This window comes from Pseudophryne corroboree, chromosome 4, assembly GCF_028390025.1.
Source record: "Pseudophryne corroboree isolate aPseCor3 chromosome 4, aPseCor3.hap2, whole genome shotgun sequence".
Classification (NCBI taxonomy): domain Eukaryota; kingdom Metazoa; phylum Chordata; class Amphibia; order Anura; family Myobatrachidae; genus Pseudophryne; species Pseudophryne corroboree.
In genome coordinates this window covers 466,621,193-466,638,878 of record NC_086447.1, presented here as the reverse complement: position 1 = coordinate 466,638,878, position 17,686 = coordinate 466,621,193, and the positions used below count along the sequence as shown (strand labels likewise).

Here is a 17,686-nt window from a genome sequence, read left to right as displayed (position 1 = left end):
ATGACATGAGTACTTGTACATGTCAAAATTTTATCTATTTTCACGAATTTCCCTGAATGTGGGTGTGAAAAGCCAGGTCCTACTTCCATATAGCTGCAAGTGGTGCAGCCTATGCACTTGTAGCAACCTGGCTTTTTGGTTAAGAATGTCCGGATTGGGCTGGGTTTAAACCCAGAAATATCATTATGTACCAAATAATCTTTAAGGTTTCTGTTTCTATAACTTGGTAACAACTTTTTGTGTTTCAATATCCCCAGATCTTTATCTGTGGAGACCACCGGCCAAGTACCCCTAGCATGTTTATTAATTTCTTTGCTAACCACAGACCATCTCTGTACAAATGGAATTTTGTTCTGCATCATATCTGGATTTTTATCTGGATGGTGCAATAAAGTATCTCTATCAATGCCCATTACCTTATTTTTAGTCCTCATTAATTCATCCCAGTTATACCCCCTCTTGCTAAATCTCACGGCCATTTCATCGATCTCGGATTCGGTCCGCACTGGATCATCCGAGATCCTGTGGACCCTGAGGAACTGAGAGTAAGGTAGACTGTACTTAGTTGATGGTGGGTGAAAACTGGCTGCATGTAAAAGAGTATTTTTATCTGTGGGCTTCTTATATAAATTGGTGTGAATTCGGCCCTTATCAATTGAAATATTTACATCCAAATAATTAACCCTTGTCTTACTAACGCTAGCCGTCAATCCTTGTTGTGTCAGCTCTTCTGGGCACAGTTTCCTTAACTGAGGTCTGGAGGAGGGGCATAGAGGGAGGAGCCAGTGCACACCAGATAGTATTAAATCTTTCTTTAGAGTGCCCAGTCTCCTGCGGAGCCCGCTATTCCCCATGGTCCTTACGGAGTCCCCAGCATCCACTACGGACTACGAGAAATAGAATTACCGGTGAGTAAATTCTTATTTTATATATATATATATATATATATATATATATATATAAAATCGAACAAATAGAGGTGGCAATCGCAGACTTTGGGAGAAAATCAAGCTGGTGTAAATAAAGTCAACATTTCGGGGACATGCTACCCTTCATCAGGTTCCTAATCTACCATTTATAAATTATATGTGTGCAAGTGTCTTGAGAAAGGTTGATAGGGGGGCCCCGGAGAAATACTTGTACCGGTCCCCAAAATTTATGTTGCCAGCCCTGACTGTATCTACTCTACTGCATCATGTAGTGATCACTGCATTATGTCTGACTGATTATCTACTGCCATATCAGTTGATGTATTACTCTTGATTACTTACTATTATTATTTTGTTGCATTTCAGTTTTTTACAGGTTAGATTAAGTAATGTGCAATTGGGTTAATAGCAATTATTTTTTTTATTTATAAGAATTTTATTTTTACGTTTTTCAGAACTAACTATTTATCCAAAGACTATGGGGGGCCTGCGAGAAGCAGGAAGTGTGATACGTTGTGTGAGCTCTCCCATTTTTTTAAAATGGTGATCATTTACACGGCAAAACCACCCTGGTTTTGCTGTGTAAATGATTGCCTCTTTAAAAAAATGTTGGATCTCGCACTTTATGCTTCTTGCAGGCTATTATATTCCCCTCTACATAACTGTTGATCATTATGCAGATGTATATATTATGGTCCTAAAAAAGAAATCTATACTTTATATTTCAGGATCTACTTCAAAGCTTATTTGCCTGCAAGAACAAAGCGGTGACATATTTAAAGAGAGATCTGCCCTTTGCAGTACATCTGTCCCTGTGAAAGGAATAACAAATTTAGGCAACACCTGTTTCTTTAATGCCGTCATGCAGGTAAGGACTTTTTTTCTAATCATACAATGGGAGGCAGTCAATTGACCTCCTGTCGGGATCCCGGCGGTCAGGATACCGACGCCAGAATCCCGATCCAGCTGAAATACCGGCGGTTGGAGTCCTGACCGCCGGCTGGTTACCCCTCTTGGGTGGTGGTCCATGCCACCACCCACCGGGCTCGAAGTGTGGCGAGTGTAGCAAGCTCGTGAGGGGACACGCTGAGCTCGCCGCCAGGGATCCCGGTGTCTGTCTATTGACCGCCTGAGTCCCGCCCGCCGGGATCTCGTACTGATCCCCATGCAATGTAAGGTGATTATTGCTGGTATCCTATTAGGTGCAACCCTTTTTTTGGCAGATAAAAACTGCAATTTTTGACTGATAGTCATTATTGCACTATTCAATTATAGGCCGTTTTTATCATCTGAAAAAGGACCCACAATTGTGCAATAACACATGGGATAAGGGATAAGGTCCCTATCCTATGTGTTATCGCAGCTCCAACTGAGGCACCCGAAGCATTATACCCAATAAGTGCCGCTTATCGGGGCTAATTGGATAGCCCCAGCTGAATCCATACGCTTCAGTAAATCACCGCAACTAATTGGATACCGGCTTCTGTATGAATTCTATATGTCTAAGCGCCAGATTGTACATAAAATTTAAAGCCGTGCAGATGGATTAATAAGAATGTACAGCAGCACATAACTGGCCTAAGAGCATATCACAATCTAAAAAACGAAAGGGATAAGATATAAGATAATTTAAACATTTATTGTTCACCATAAAACATAACTATAAAACCTATTTATAAAAAGTGGCACACATTTACATCTATGTAAATATGTATATGCAATTGCGGTCGAATTGCCGCAAATGTCGAAAAAACGTGGCATTTTCGACAGTAAAAATGGATTTGACAATGCAATACAGTACTTTTCGACAAAAAACCTGCCGTTTCAGATTCGACTTTTGACAAATCGACATTTCTCAAATTCGACATGTCTGCAATGGTAAAAATGCGGCTTTTCGACAAAAGTATATTCAATTGAATAATGTCGATTCGACAACAGTGCTTTTCGACAGTCATTTCGTCAATTTCATTCCGCCTCACTTTGCTGGCGAGAGCTGATTAAAAAGTTTTAAAACATGTATTTTTTTTTTTTTGCTTTTTGGATTGCTACTAGCATATTTATTTATATTTGAAGGGATTATCTACTTTATTATTTAATTGATTTTTAAAAAGAATATTTTTTTCTTCACTCTGCTGAGGGAAATGTACCCATGATTTCACAGTTTTACCCAGGATACACTTCTGCAAAGCCACTCTAGTATTGGACCAGTTTACCCCACTCTACCATGGACGTCCTACTTGTGATGTGGACCTGAACCACCGCCATGTTAGTCACTCTTTCAGGTGAGATGTATTGTCCAAAACTCCATCTTGTCTGAGTAACCTGTGTATATGCGCAGTGTTGCTGGGACCTTTTGTTCTTTCCCAGGGTGGAGTAAACGCTCTCAAATTACCTCCTCATTCTCTTCCACAGGTCTTGCGGAGTATCCTTCCCGATTTGCAGGAACCAGCCTGGATATCAAGGGACACGACAGTTCCCCTGCTGTACCATGGGTGACCTAGTTGTGATGTGGACCTGAACCTCCGCCATGTAGCAGACACCCCCCCCTCAGGTGAGATGTATTGCCCAAAACTCCCTCTTGTCCAAGTAACCCAGGCATGTCCCAACTGCGGCCCTCCGGCATTTGCAAAACTGCATATCCAATCATGCCCTGACACAGCAATGCTTACACTGTGTCAGGGCATGCTTGGATGTGTAGTTTCTCAAGTGCCGGAGGGTTGCATTTGGGACAAAGGCCGATGTAACCTGCTTGTTTGCAAGTGTTGCTTGTACCTTGTCTTTGGATGACACAATACTATTCTCTTCCACAGGTCTTGCGGAGTATCCTTCCCGATTTGCAGGAACCAGCCTGGATGTCAAGGGACACGACAGTTCCCCTGCTGTACCATGGGCGACCTACCACAATAACACTGCATCTCTGAAACGCCATATTTTACATTTTATTTACTAATAATTTAAAGAAAACACACAAAACTTCTAATTTTAACAATTTATTGAAGAATTATAATTGTATTTTATTTTTGATAAAAAAATAAAATGTAATAAAACAAAAAAAGTAGTGTTTGTTCTTCTTTACATTATTTTCTTTTGTAGATATCTGGGGGGAAAAATAAATTCCATATTAAGTAAAGACACTAATGATGTCATGTTCATTCCTTTCCCAAGAACATTTGTGGAACCACACAGTTGCTGGACTGTGTTGTTGCCCAGGGTCAGACGGTCCAAAGTGGCAGAGTCAAGACAGTGGTCAGCACTTTGACACGGCTGCACTTGTGGATCCACACAGTCCAGCATGACCCATTGCTGGACTGTGTTGTTCCCCAGGGTCAGACGGTCCAAAGTGGCAGAGTCAAGACAGTGGTTAGCACTTTGACACGGCTGCACTTGTGGAACCACACAGTCCAGCATGACCCATTGCTGGACTGTGTTGTTCCCCAGGGTCAGACGGTCCAAAGTTTCTGGAATATATACTAGAATCATCGCTTTACTCACCTTGGTACGCACAACACATCTACGCCATCCACTTCAATTTTTCAACCAATCCTATGAAGAAGCAAAAAACAAACACTAGTGAATAGTAAATTCACACTACAGTGAAAGCCTAATTTACACCAAATCAAAAGGGAGTTTTTTGGTATAAAAAAAAAAAGTGGTATCAGAATAGCTCTTTGGCCCATCATGTATGTAACCACAAGGAGCTTTCATCAGTTACCACACACGCCCGCATACATGCCCGCGCATGTATGCCTAGACATAGCTCCTTGGTAGTATCCGGTCGGGGGTGGGGGAGCCCAACACAAATTTAAAACAATAGTAAGAAAAAAAAAACTAATGGGAGGGGGAGAAAGGGAAACATGGAAAACATAAATAGTAAATAATAAAACAATACGACCGGGCTTATGGTGGTTGTTGTCCGTCCGGATCCTCTTCTTCCTCCTGATGTGGCGTTGATGCCCTGGGCGGCTGTGGAGTGCGTTGAATTGGCCTCGGTGGCCGTGCTGGTGTAGATGATGCGGCCGGTGTTGGTGGTGGAGGCATCTGGTAGGTGGGGTACATCCCTGTATATCCTTGGTACAGCTGTGACCGTCCATACCAGGATGGTGGTGGAGGAAGGGCAGGAGGCGTCCGTGTGGCTTGTGATGGCGGATGTGGTGGTTCACCAGCGTGTTGATGAGCTAGCTCTGGGAGCTTATCGTACATCATCTGCAGCGTGGTTGCGATGATCTGTTGGCTGGCTGCCGAATGTCGTTGGCTCTCCGACATGTTGTCAACGCTGTATGCCAGCCATGATGTGTTATCCACCAGCCGGTTGATGGATGTGGCCAGAACTTGAAGGATGTCCATAGTCTCCCTGTGATCTTCTCGTCTGGTCTTTTGCGTTTCTGCCGTGCTGTCGGCAAGAGCCTTTTGCATTTCAACCAAACCGTTTGCCATCTTCTCCATTGTCTTCTCAATGGCGTCCAGTCTGGTTTCAACGACATGCGTGTAATTATCCTGGCGGGCAGTTATCTCTGCTGCCAGGGTGTGTACCCTCTGAACATTTGAGGGATCCTGCCCTTCCTGTACGTCTGCCACCAATTGCATTTGTAAAGCTGAAAAGAAAATTAGAAATTAGTATACACATTCATACATTTGTTTGAAGGTTCACAATTTGATAATTACTCACACAGGGATGTAGAAACAGCGGGCTGCTGCACTTCCACCTCGTCTTCCGACTCATCCTGTAAGAGATCCAGCCTGAAGTAGGGACCAATCCCCGACGCAAGTCCGCTGCTGGTCCGTGGCACCTCTGTTTGCAAAAGAAGAAGAAGAAAAAAACAATAAAATGAATAAACTATACAAAAATGTTGACCCCCCCCTCCCCCCCACACCAAAAAAAAAAACAACCAAAAAATAAAAACCTTTTCCATCCGGTGGTGCCGCTGCTCCAGGAGCTTCACTTCAGTTCTGGAGACTTTTCAAGGGTATGGCTGGATACGTCTGCACGGCTATCTTCAAACCCTAGAAAAGTCTAGTCCATTAACCCTGTTGACTCAAACAGTTCGGGTGATGGGTCCACAAGGGTAGTGTCTTGTTGAGGCTCTTGTGTCACAGTCCCAGAGCTCCTGGAGAGATGACAAGCTGGTGATGGCCTGCGCGCAGGAGATGGTCTGCGCGCTGACGATGTCTGGCGCGCAGGTGACTTTCTGCGCGCTGATGACATCTGGCTGACGATGTGTGGCGCGCAGGTGATGGTCTGCGCGCTGCTGATGCTTGCTGCGCAGTTGATGGTCCGCGCACTGCTGCCGATGCCTGCTGCGCAGGTGATGGTCCGCGCACTTCTGCCGATGTCCTGCGCGCAGGTGATGTCCTCTGGGCAGGCGTGTCTGGGGGAAAGAACAAACACATTAGCAAATAAAAAAAAAACATTTAGTACAGCTCATCTGAATGTATTCATACCATCAGACCTCCTTTTGGACTGCTTGTCTTCCGCCGTCTTCCGTCTTCTGGGCGGTTCTTCCTCCTCGGGAAAGCCAGCAGGACGGCTGGAGTCCACACCTCCACGAACTCCTTGGACCATGACAGGGTTCATGCGCCTTTTAATAACTTGCTCCCAGGGCAGCCACTTCAAATTGAGAGCCGGAGCACCTCCCGTAGCTGTCTCATGTCGGCGCTGAATCCCCATCTTCTTCTTGGTCTGTCTGCGGCAATCACTGTACCGCTTCATGCAGTTTCTGGTGCTCCGGCGGTTTCCAGATACTGCAGTGACTTGTCTCGCGATGGCATTCCAGATGTTTCGCTTTGTCTTAGCTGCTGTGGTCTGTGCCCTTGGTCCATACAGAACGTCGTAGGACCTGTAGACGCCATCCACTAGGGCACAGTTTTACGCCTCAGTGTATCTGGGTCCACGCGGCTTCTTCTGTCCTGCGTCTTCACCAGAGGATTCCTCCTCCGACTGATCCTCTGGCTGGCTTCTTGCCTTTAGGGATAAAAAAAACATGCAATTAATATGATCGGTATGTACCTGTGAGTGTGTCACTATCCCTGGCAGTGCGCAAAGATACCTGTAGGTGTGCATGGCAGTGCGCAAACTAGGGTGTGTCAAGTTGGATGCTATTGTGTCTGCAGGTGTTGTCAGTATTTACCTTTCTAGGCCTTTTCTTTTTTTTCGCTTTTCCCTTTGGTCCCTTGACGACCGCGGCTGGTCACTGGATGCCTGTTCGGTCGTATCCTCCTCCTGGGTCGGCTCCCACTCCTCATTGCTGTGCAGGGAAAATTCTTCTGAGGGGTGGGGGGAAGGGGGGGACCGGGGCCGCTTGTCCCTGGACATCTCTGTTGTAAAAATAAAAATTATTTTTACAAATTTAACACACATTACATAATTACATGCAACCACACGTCATGTTGCTGGGACCCCAGTGCTCAAGCAGGACCAAACACACATAAAAAAATTGAAAAATTAAAAAATCTCAGCCAAAAACCCCGTACAAGCATCCCTGCACATGCTGGAGGTCAACCAGTGCTAAAAAAGGAGCCAAAAAATATATTTTGCAAACAAATGACAGCACATGTCGACCACATGGAAGATACCGACACGCTCAAAGTCACCCCAGACAAGCCAAAAAGCATCCCTGCACATGCTGGAGATACACCAGTGCTAAAGTAGGAGCAAAAAAACGTGTTTGGCAAACAAACGACAGCACATGTCGACCACATGGAAGATACCGACACGCTCAAAGTCACCCCAAACAAGCCAAAAAGCATCCCTGCACATGCTGGAGGTACACCAATGCAAAAGCATGACCCAAAAAACATTTCATGGAAAAAAAAACGTGAAAAACTACCCCCAAACACAAAACTCCAAAAAAAACATGCAGCGATACAAGCAGGACCTGCAGCATTCCAAACAGGACCTATATACACATACCTGCACACATATACATACCCCAAAGCAACGCCACATGTACACCTCATGGCACCCCCCCCCCCACCACCACCACCACCACCCAAACATTACATACGGCACTTATACCTCATTCAAAACAGTAGCCAAGCACTCAGAACAACACCCATACACTACACAAACACATACATGCAACGCCAGACCACATGTGGTACTTACCTACAAATGTAGAAATCGCTCCAAAAACGACTCTTCTCCGGGGTAACAGGTATCCTGTCCGTCCTGGATTAAAGCCTGCTGGGTGTACAAACGATACCACAGCAAAGAAACCCACTTTGATCGCACTGCAACACCTCCACTCCACACTGCAGGGTCACAAAATGGCTGCGGAGCACGCAGCAAACAAGCCCTATATAGTGCTCCAAACGGCGGGAAGTCGAATCCAGGACGCCCACTACTCGTCGATTGGTCCGTTATTCGACAAGGGGAGTGTCGAATCAGTTATGTATTGAATATGTCGAATTCATGGTCCCTTGTGGAGGGTTTCGGCTGTCGAGTAGTGTCGAATTCTAAAACGGTCGAAAAAAATCGCAATTCGTCTGGAATTGCATAAACCCTATAGGCGAATAAGCAGTTAGTTTGTTTTAATACTGTGTTAGGCCTTTAGGCCAATTTTGTACTGTATATTCTTATTTATATTTCTCTGACGTCCTAGTGGATGCTGGGAACTCCGTAAGGACCATGGGGAATAGCGGCTCCGCAGGAGACAGGGCACATCTAAACAAAGCTTTAGGATCACCTGGTGTGCACTGGCTCCTCCCCCTATGACCCTCCTCCAAGCCTCAGTTAGATTTTCTGTGCCCGACGAGAAGGGTGCACACTAGGGGCTCTCCTGAGCTCTTTGTGAAAGTTTTAGTTTAGGTTTATTATTTTCAGTGAGACCTGCTGGCAACAGGCTCACTGCATCGAGGGACTAAGGGGAGAAGAAGCGAACTCACCTGCGTGCAGAGTGGATTGGGCTTCTTAGGCTACTGGACATTAGCTCCAGAGGGACGATCACAGGTTCAGCCTGGATGGGTCACCGGAGCCGCGCCGCCGCCCCCCTTACAGAGCCAGAAGAGCGAAGAGGTCCGGAAAAATCGGCGGCAGAAGACTTTCCTGTCTTCAGATAAAGGTAGGCGCACAGCACCGCAGCTGTGCGCCATTGCTCTCAGCACACTTCACACTCCGGTCACTGAGGGTGCAGGGCGCTGGGGGGGCAGCGCCCTGAGACGCAATAAATCGATAGAAAACCTTTTATGGCTAAAATAAATGCATCACATATAACTCCTGGGCTATATGGATGCATTTAACCCCTGCCAAAACATACAAGAAAACGGATGATAAGGACGCCGAGAAAGGGGCGGAGCCTATCTCCTCAGCACACTGGCGCCATTTTCCCTCACAGCTCAGTTGGAGGGAAGCTCCCTGGCTCTCCCCTGCAGTCACTACACTACAGAAAGGGGTTAAAAAAGAGAGGGGGGCACAAATTAGGCGCAGTATAAACAATACAGCAGCTATAAAGGGAAAAACACTTATATAAGGTTATCCCTGTATATATATAGCGCTCTGGTGTGTGCTGGCAAACTCTCCCTCTGTCTCCCCAAAGGGCTAGTGGGGTCCTGTCCTCTATCAGAGCATTCCCTGTGTGTGTGCTGTGTGTCGGTACGTTTGTGTCGACATGTATGAGGAGAAAAATGATGAGGAGACGGAGTAGAGTGTCTGTAATAGTGTTGTCACCCCCTGGGGGGTCGACACCTGAGTGGATGTACTGTTGAAATTGCGTGACAGTGTCAGCTTTGTATAAAAGACAGTGGTTGACATGAGACAGCCGGCTACTCAGCTTGTGCATGTCCAGACGTCTCATACAGGGGCTCTAAAGCGCCCGTTACCTCAAATACAGACGCCAACACGGATACTGACTCCTGTGTCGACGGTGAAGAGACAACCGTGATTTCCAATAGGGCCACACATTGCATGATTGAGGCAATGGAAAAAGTTTACACTCTTCTGATAATATAAATACCACCAAAAAAAGGGGTATTATGTTTGGTGAGGAAAAACTTCCTGTAGTTTTCCTGAATCTGAGAAATAAAATGAGGTGTGTGATGATGCGTGGGTTTCCCCCCGATAACAATTGATAATTTCTAAAAAGTTATTGGCAGTATACCTTTTCCCGCCAGAGGTTAGGGTGCGTTGGGAAACACCCCCTAGGGGGGATAAGGCGCTCACACGCTTGTAAGAACAAGGGTTCTACCCTCTCTGGAGATGGCCGCCCTTAGGGATCCTGCTGATAGAAAGCAGGAGGGTATCCTAAAATGTATTTACACACATACTGGTGTTATACTGCGACCAGCAATCGCCTCAGCCTGGATGTGCAGTGCTGGGTTGGCGTGGTCGGATTCCCTGACTGGAAATTTGATATCCTAGATAAGGACAGTATATTATTGCCTATAGAGCAATTAAAAGATGCATTTCTATATATGCATGATGCACAGCGGAATATTTGCCGACTGGCATCAAGTATAAGTGCGTTGTCCAATTATACCAGTAAAGTGGTCAGGTGATGCGGATTCCAAACGGCATTTGGAAGTATTGCCTTAACAAAAAAGGGGATGTACCCCAGGTCGCCTCTCAAAATAAGACGCCGTATTATCAGGCGCAGTCCTGGTTGGCAAGCGGACAAAAGGGTTCCTCTTTTCTGCTCGTGACAGAGGGAGAGGAAAATGGCTGCAGAGATCAGCCAGTTCCAAGGAACAGAAACTCTTTTCCGCCTCTGCCAAGCCCTCAGTATGACGCTAGGGCTTTACAAGTTCAGGCACGGTGGGGTCCCGTTCTCAATGAATTTCAGTGCGCAGTGGGCTCACTCGCAAGTAGACCCCTGGATCCTTCAGGTAATATTTCAGGGGTACAAATTGGAATTCGAGACGTATCCCCCTCGCCGTTTCCAAAGGTCTGTTTTACCGACGTCTCCCGCTGACAGGGAGGCAGTTTTGGAAACCATTCACAAGCTGTATTCCCAGCAGGTGATAATCAAGATACCCCTCCTGCAACAGGGAACGGGGTATTATTCCACACTATTGTGGTACCGAAGCCAGACGGCTCGGTGAGACCGATTTTAAAATCTAAAATCTAAAATCTTTGAACACTTGCATACAGAGGTTCAAATTCAAAATTGAGTCACTCAGAGCAGTGATTGCAAACCTGGAAGAAGGGGACTACATGATGTCTCGGGACATCAAGGATGCTTACCTTCATGTCAAAATTTACCCTTCTCACCAAGGGTATTTCAGGTTATGGTACAAAACTGTCACTATCAGTTCGGACGCTGCCGTAGGGATGGTCCACGGCACCCCGGGTCTTTACCAAGGTAATGGCCGAAATGATATCCCTTCGAAGGAAGGAAATTTTAGTTATCCCTTACTTGGACGATTCCCTGATAAGGGTATGATCCTGGGAACACTTGGAAGTCGGTGTAGCACTATCTCAGGTAGTGTTGCGGCAACACGATTGGATTCTCAATATTCCAAAATCGCAGCTGGTTCCGACGACTTGTCTTCTGTTCCTAGGGATGATCCTGGACACAGTCCAGAAAGAAGGTGTTTCTCCCGGAGGAGAAAGCCAGGGAGTTATCCGAGCTAGTCAGGAACCTCCTAAAACCGAACCAAGTCTTAGTGCTTCAATGCACAAGGGTTCTGGGTAAAAATGGTGGCTTCCTACGAAGCAATCCCATTCGGCAGATTCCACGCAAGACTTTCCAGTGGAACCTACTGGACAAATGGTCCGGGTCGCATCTTCAGATGCTTCAGCGGATAACCCTGTCACCGGGGACAAGGGTATCCCTCCTGTGGTGGTTGCAGAGTGCTCATCTTCTAGAGGGCCGCAGATTCGGCATTCGGGACTGGGTCGTGGTGGCCACGGATGCCAGCCTGCGAGGCTGGGGAGCAGTCACACAGGGAAGGAATTTCCAGGGCTTATGGTCAAGCCTGGAGACATCTCTTCATATAAACATTCTGGAACTAAGGGCCATTTACAATGCCCTAAGTCAAGCGAAACCCCTGCTTCAGGGTCAGGCGGTATTGATCCAATCGGACAACATCACGTCAGTCGCCCACGTAAACAGACAGGGCGGCACGGGAAGCAGGGGGGCAATGGCAGAAGCTGCAAGGATTCTTCGCTGGGCGGAAGATCATGTGATAGCACTGTCAGCAGTGTTCATTCCGGGAGTGGACAACTGGGAAGCAGACTTCCTCAGCAGACACGATCTACACCCGGGAGAGTGGGGACTTCATCCAGAAGTCTTCCACATGATTGTGAACCGTTGGGAAAAACCAAAGGTGGATATGATGGCGTCCCGCCTCAACAAAAAACTGGACAGGTATTGCGCCAGGTCAAGAGACCCTCAGGCAATAGCTGTGGACGCTCTGGTAACACCGTGGGTGTTCCAGTCAGTGTATGTGTTCCCTCCTCTGCCTCTCATACCAAAAGTACTGAGAATTATACGGCAAAGGGGAGTAAGAACGATACTCGTGGCTCCGGATTGGCCAAGAAGAACTTGGTATCCGGAACTTCAAGAGATGCTCACGGACGAACCGTGGCCTCTACCTCTAAGAAGGGACCTGCTCCAGCAGGGGCCTTGTTTGTTCCAAGACTTACCGCGGCTGCGTTTGACGGCTTGGTGGTTGAACGCCGGATCCTGAAGGAAAAAGGCATTCCAGATGAAGTCATCCCTACCCTGGTCAAGGCCAGGAAGGACGTAACCGCAAAACATTATCACCGCATTTGGCGAAAATGTGTTGCGTGGTGGGAGGCCAAGAAGGCCCCTACAGAGGAATTTCAACTGGGTCGTTTCCTCCATTTCCTGCAAACAGGACTGTCTATGGGCCTAAAATTAGGGTCCATTAAGGTTCAATTTTCGGCCCTGTCGATTTTCTTCCAAAAGGAACTGGCTTCAGTGCCTGAAGTTCAGACATTTGTAAAAAGGGGTACTGCATATACAGCCTCCTTTTGTGCCTCCAGTGGCACCTTGGGATCTCAATGTTGTGTTGAGTTTCCTAAAGTCACATTGGTTTGAACCACTCACCACTGTGGACTTAAAATATCTCACATGGAAGGTGACGATGCTGTTAGCCCTGGCTTCAGCCAGGCGTGTGTCAGAATTGGCGGCTTTATCATATAAAAGCCCTTATTTAATATTTCATTCTGACAGGGCAGAATTGAGGACTTGTCCTCAATTTCTACCTAAGGTGGTTTCTGCATTTCACATGAAGCAACCTATTGTGGTACCTGCGGCTACTAAGGACTTGGAGGATTCCAAGTTGCTTGACGTGGTCAGGGCCCTGTAAATATATGTTTCCAGGACGGCTGGAGTCAGAAAATCTGACTCGCTGTTTATCCTGTATGCACCCATCAAACTGGGTGCTCCTGCTTCTAAGCAGACGATTGCTCGTTAGATTTGTAGTACAATTCAGCTTGCACATTCTGTGGCAGGCCTGCCACAGCCAAAAATCTTTAAATGCCCACTCCACAAGGAAGGTGGGCTCATCTTGGGCAGCTGCCCGAGGGGTCTCGGCTTTACAACTTTGCCGAGCAGTTACTTGGTCAGGAGCAAATACGTTTGTAAAATTCTACAAATTTGATACCCTGGCTGAGGAGGACCTGGAGTTCTCTCATTCGGTGCTGCAGAGTCATCCGCACTCTCCCGCCCGTTTGGGAGCTTTGGTATAATCCCCATGGTCCTTACGGAGTTCCCAGCATCCACTAGGACGTCAGAGAAAATAAGAATTTACTTACCGATAATTCTATTTCTCGTAGTCCGTAGTGGATGCTGGGCGCCCATCCCAAGTGCGGATTGTCTGCAATACTGGTACATAATTATTGTTACCAAAAAATTCGGGTTATTGTTGTAGTGAGCCATCTTTTATAGAGGCTTCTCTATTATCATGCTGTTAACTGGGTTCAGATCACAAGTTGTACAGTGTGATTGGTGTGGCTGGTATGAGTCTTACCCGGGATTCAAAATCCTTCCTTATTGTGTACGCTCGTCCGGGCACAGTATCCTAACTGAGGCTTGGAGGAGGGTCATAGGGGGAGGAGCCAGTGCACACCAGGTGATCCTAAAGCTTTCTTTAGATGTGCCCTGTCTCCTGCGGAGCCGCTATTCCCCATGGTCCTTACGGAGTTCCCAGCATCCACTACGGACTACGAGAAATAGAATTATCGGTAAGTAAATTCTTATTTTATGTTCTATTTGTGGAGACTGACTCCTTCTACACGTGTGCCTTGGTAGACACATTCTGAGCACTGCCCGATTGGTATATAACTTGTTATAATACCCTACACTTGAATTGGACTTTATTTTTAAATATATACAGAAGAATTAATTTTTGGGTGAATTTGCATATATCTTCATCTCTGTATTTAGTTGTGTCATATAACCAGAAGATGGTAGAAAGTATCAAGGTTGAAAATTAGGAAGTTAATACCAGACGTTCCATTGGATGTCGTCACCAGGTTGTATTCTGTTTTTTTGTGAAGTTTTATTTATTTTCCATGGTGGCATTGACTTATACCAGAAGTGTTACGAAAGAAAGAAAGAAGTGTAGTTGTTTAAGATTGGCACTGGACGTAAAATGTGTACAATTACAGTAGGTAAGGAGCCAGAGCCCAGCCAGCCCAGTCATCCATGGCATGCCCCTCTTCATTCTTTCTAACTGGTTCATAGAGAGGTGTGAGAGCATCTTCTGCATCGCGGTCAGTGGGGACGACCAACTGTGCCTTTCTCAGATCTTGAACTCTGTTCTGTGGGCCTTCCGTCTTCAGCAGATTAACTCATATACGTCGAATTGAATGTCTACTACTCCTGGTTTATTCCTGATGATTTGGAGATCCTCAAAGTCGTAGGCATCCTGTCATTCCCAGCGCCTCCTCACCAAGACAGGCACTTTGAAGTGCCCTGCTATACGGGGTAACTAGGACTTCATGGTATCTCTAGAGTTGAAAGTGATGGAGAAGATCTTTAGGCTGTATCACAAGTGCTTTGAAAGTTGTAAGAGGCTCTTTGTGCTGGAGCTGTGTGGGAACCCCAGGGATCCCTGAATTTAGTATCTAGACTGCCGCTTGCTGTACATGCCTCACAGGTTTATGGTACACTTGCACGATTCACTGGAGAACTGGACATGCTGCTGGGGCTTTTTATCTGCCATACTGCCTCCTGCCCCAGGTTTATGTCAGCAAGCAAGAGCAGATCAGGGTGGGACTTCTACTTGTGGAGTTGAAAGAGAAGAATGATTATATCAACAAGTACAAAAGAAAAGCTGCCAATTGAGTGCTCAAGGGCGGAGGTAAAGCTGACAGGGGGAGGGCTCAGGGGATGAGGTACACTTGGATAGAAAGCAAGTCATTTTGTTGTAGGCACTGATATCCCAGAGCTGTTAGAGAAGAGGTGTGGAAGGTAAAGATGTTTCATTAACAATATGTGCACTTGGCAACACTTTTTTCTCTTACGTCCTAGGGGATACTGGGAATCCATTTAGTACCATGAGGTATAGACGGGTCCACTAGGAGCCATGGGCACTATAGAAGTTTGATTAGGTGTGCTGGCTCCTCCCTCTATGCCCCTCCTACCAGACTCAGTTTAGAAAATGTGCCCAGAGGAGCCGGTCACATCTCTGGAAGTTCCTGAAGAGTTTTCTGCATTTATTTTCTGAGTTTGTTATTTTCAGGCAGGACTGAATGGCACCAGCCTGCCTGCTTTGTGGGACTTGGGGGGGGGGGGGGGGGCCCAACCTCTCTCAGGGATAATGGTCCTGTTCCCCGCTGACAGGAAGCTAGCTCCTGAGGGAACCCCACCAAGTCCCACCACGGCAAGCGTACATTCCCGCAGCACGCCGCCACCCCTAACAGAGCCAGAAAAATAAAGAATGGTGAGTACTAAGCTGGCATCCCGGTTAGTGGGTCACCAGCCATTATGGCGGCATGAGGATACGGAGACACACAGCTTCGCGTCTCCCGACTGTGTACAGACACAGACGCTGAACAGCGGACACAGTACCCAGACTGGAAACAAAGCCATAAAAGGAGTCTGTCTCCATTTTATGCACATAGACACATACAGCCAGTATAAAGAAGAGCTGGAAGACAATGCGCCATTGAAGAGGCGGGGCTTCACTGTGAGTGGATCCACCAGCTCACAGGCGCTATTTTCCCTACTGCAGCTGACACAGACGCTAACTGACAGGGACGCGTAGCTCCTTCGGAGAGACCTCAGATTACCTCAGCGGTACCAGGTGGTCATAGCAGGGGGGAGCGATTATTAGTGTACTAAATCCCTAATCTAGGTACTTAGTCTGCGACGTAGCTAAGCTTGTCATTAGCCATAAGGGCGCCGTGTGCTGGTTCCATACTCTCTCTGTGTCTCCCTGGAAGGGCTCTTTGTGGGTTAATTGTGCATTTAACCTTTTCCTCTGTGTGTGTGTGTGTGTGTGTGTGTGTGTGTGTGTGTGTGTGTGTGTGTGTGTGCTGTCACTGTTACAGTATGTCAGGCAAAGAGTGTGTTTCTCCAGGGGGTTCACTAGTGCATACTCAGTGTAGTATCCCTTCCCAGGCTAGTGGGGCAGAACCAGCATGGCTGGACTCCATTAGGGGAATGATTTCTTCCATTTCTAATAAGTTATCTCGGAATGAGAAAGAGACGCAAGACAATCTATGACTGATTTTATTAAAAAAGACTCAGTACCCAAACCAGCGTCTCAGTCCCATGCCATATGTCCGCAAAAACATACTTTGGCCCATATCCTGCAGTCTGACTCTGATGATGAGGGGTAAGAAATGGAGGAGGGTGAGGTGGGGGAGGGTACTCCGTCGCAGGGAATAGATGCTCTCATAGAAGCTATCAGAGAAGTTCTGAATATCCCTGACAAGGTGACAGAGGAGAGTGAGGAATCTTATTTTAATATAAAGAAGAAATTCTCAGCCACGTTTCCTGTGTCAAAGGAACCAAAGTTTGAAGAACCGTGGGTTAATCCTGATAAGAAATTTCAAATCCCTAAACGGTTGTTATCATCTTTTCCTTTTCCTCCTGAGGATAGGAAAAAATGTGAGAATCCACCGGTAGTGGATGCATCGATCTCCAGGCTCTCACGTAAAATAGTGTTACTTGTTCCTGGTGCAGCCTCCTTAAAGGATGCAGCTGATCGTAAGATTTAGACTACACTCAAATCTTTGTATACTGCTGCTGGGGTGGCCCAGAGACCCACTATAGCATGTGAGTGGATTACGCAAGCCATTGCTAAATGGTCGGGTAACCTAATTGTGGGGTTAGATACCTTGCCTCAAGGGGAGATTATTTTGCTTCTGCAACATATACAGGATTCTGCAAACTTTATGGTGGAAGCCATAAAAAAGATAGGCTTGCTTAATGCACGCACTACAGCTATGGCAGTGTCTGCATGCAGGGGTTTATAGCTACGCTAGTGGACTGCGGATGCGGACTACAGGAAAGGCGTGGAAGGCCTACCTTTCACAGGCGAGGCCTTATTTGGAGATGAACTAGACAAATGGATCTCCAAAGCTACTGCGAATAATTCCACATACCTACCTTCTGCAGCTCCCCCAGCTAGGAAGGACTATTCAGGATCCGACTTGCAGTCTTTTCGGACGGCCAAGTTTAGGGGCAAGGCTAGTGTTTCCTCTGCTGGTGCTAGAGGTAAACCACGGAAACCAGCTACTGCCAGTTCACCGGAACAGAGTTCAGGCTCTGCTTCCTCAAAACCTTCCGCATGACGGTGGACCGCGATGCCTGGAAGACTGTCAAGTGGGAGCCTGGCTAAAATTC

General features: G+C 46.7%; 1 protein-coding gene and 1 long non-coding RNA gene across 2 annotated transcripts in view; both read left to right on the top strand.

Annotated features, from left to right (window-relative positions):
- Positions 1–17,686, top strand: part of USP45 (ubiquitin specific peptidase 45) — a 478,824-nt gene that overhangs the window by 224,243 nt on the left and 236,895 nt on the right. The window contains 1 exon segment of the mRNA XM_063917030.1: positions 1,658–1,797. Coding sequence (XP_063773100.1) covers positions 1,658–1,797 — 140 coding nt within the window.
- On the top strand, positions 3,093–3,890 carry LOC134911507 (uncharacterized). Its single transcript, XR_010176629.1, has 3 exons — positions 3,093–3,211; positions 3,342–3,480; positions 3,740–3,890. It is a non-coding gene; the product is annotated as an uncharacterized LOC134911507 (long non-coding RNA).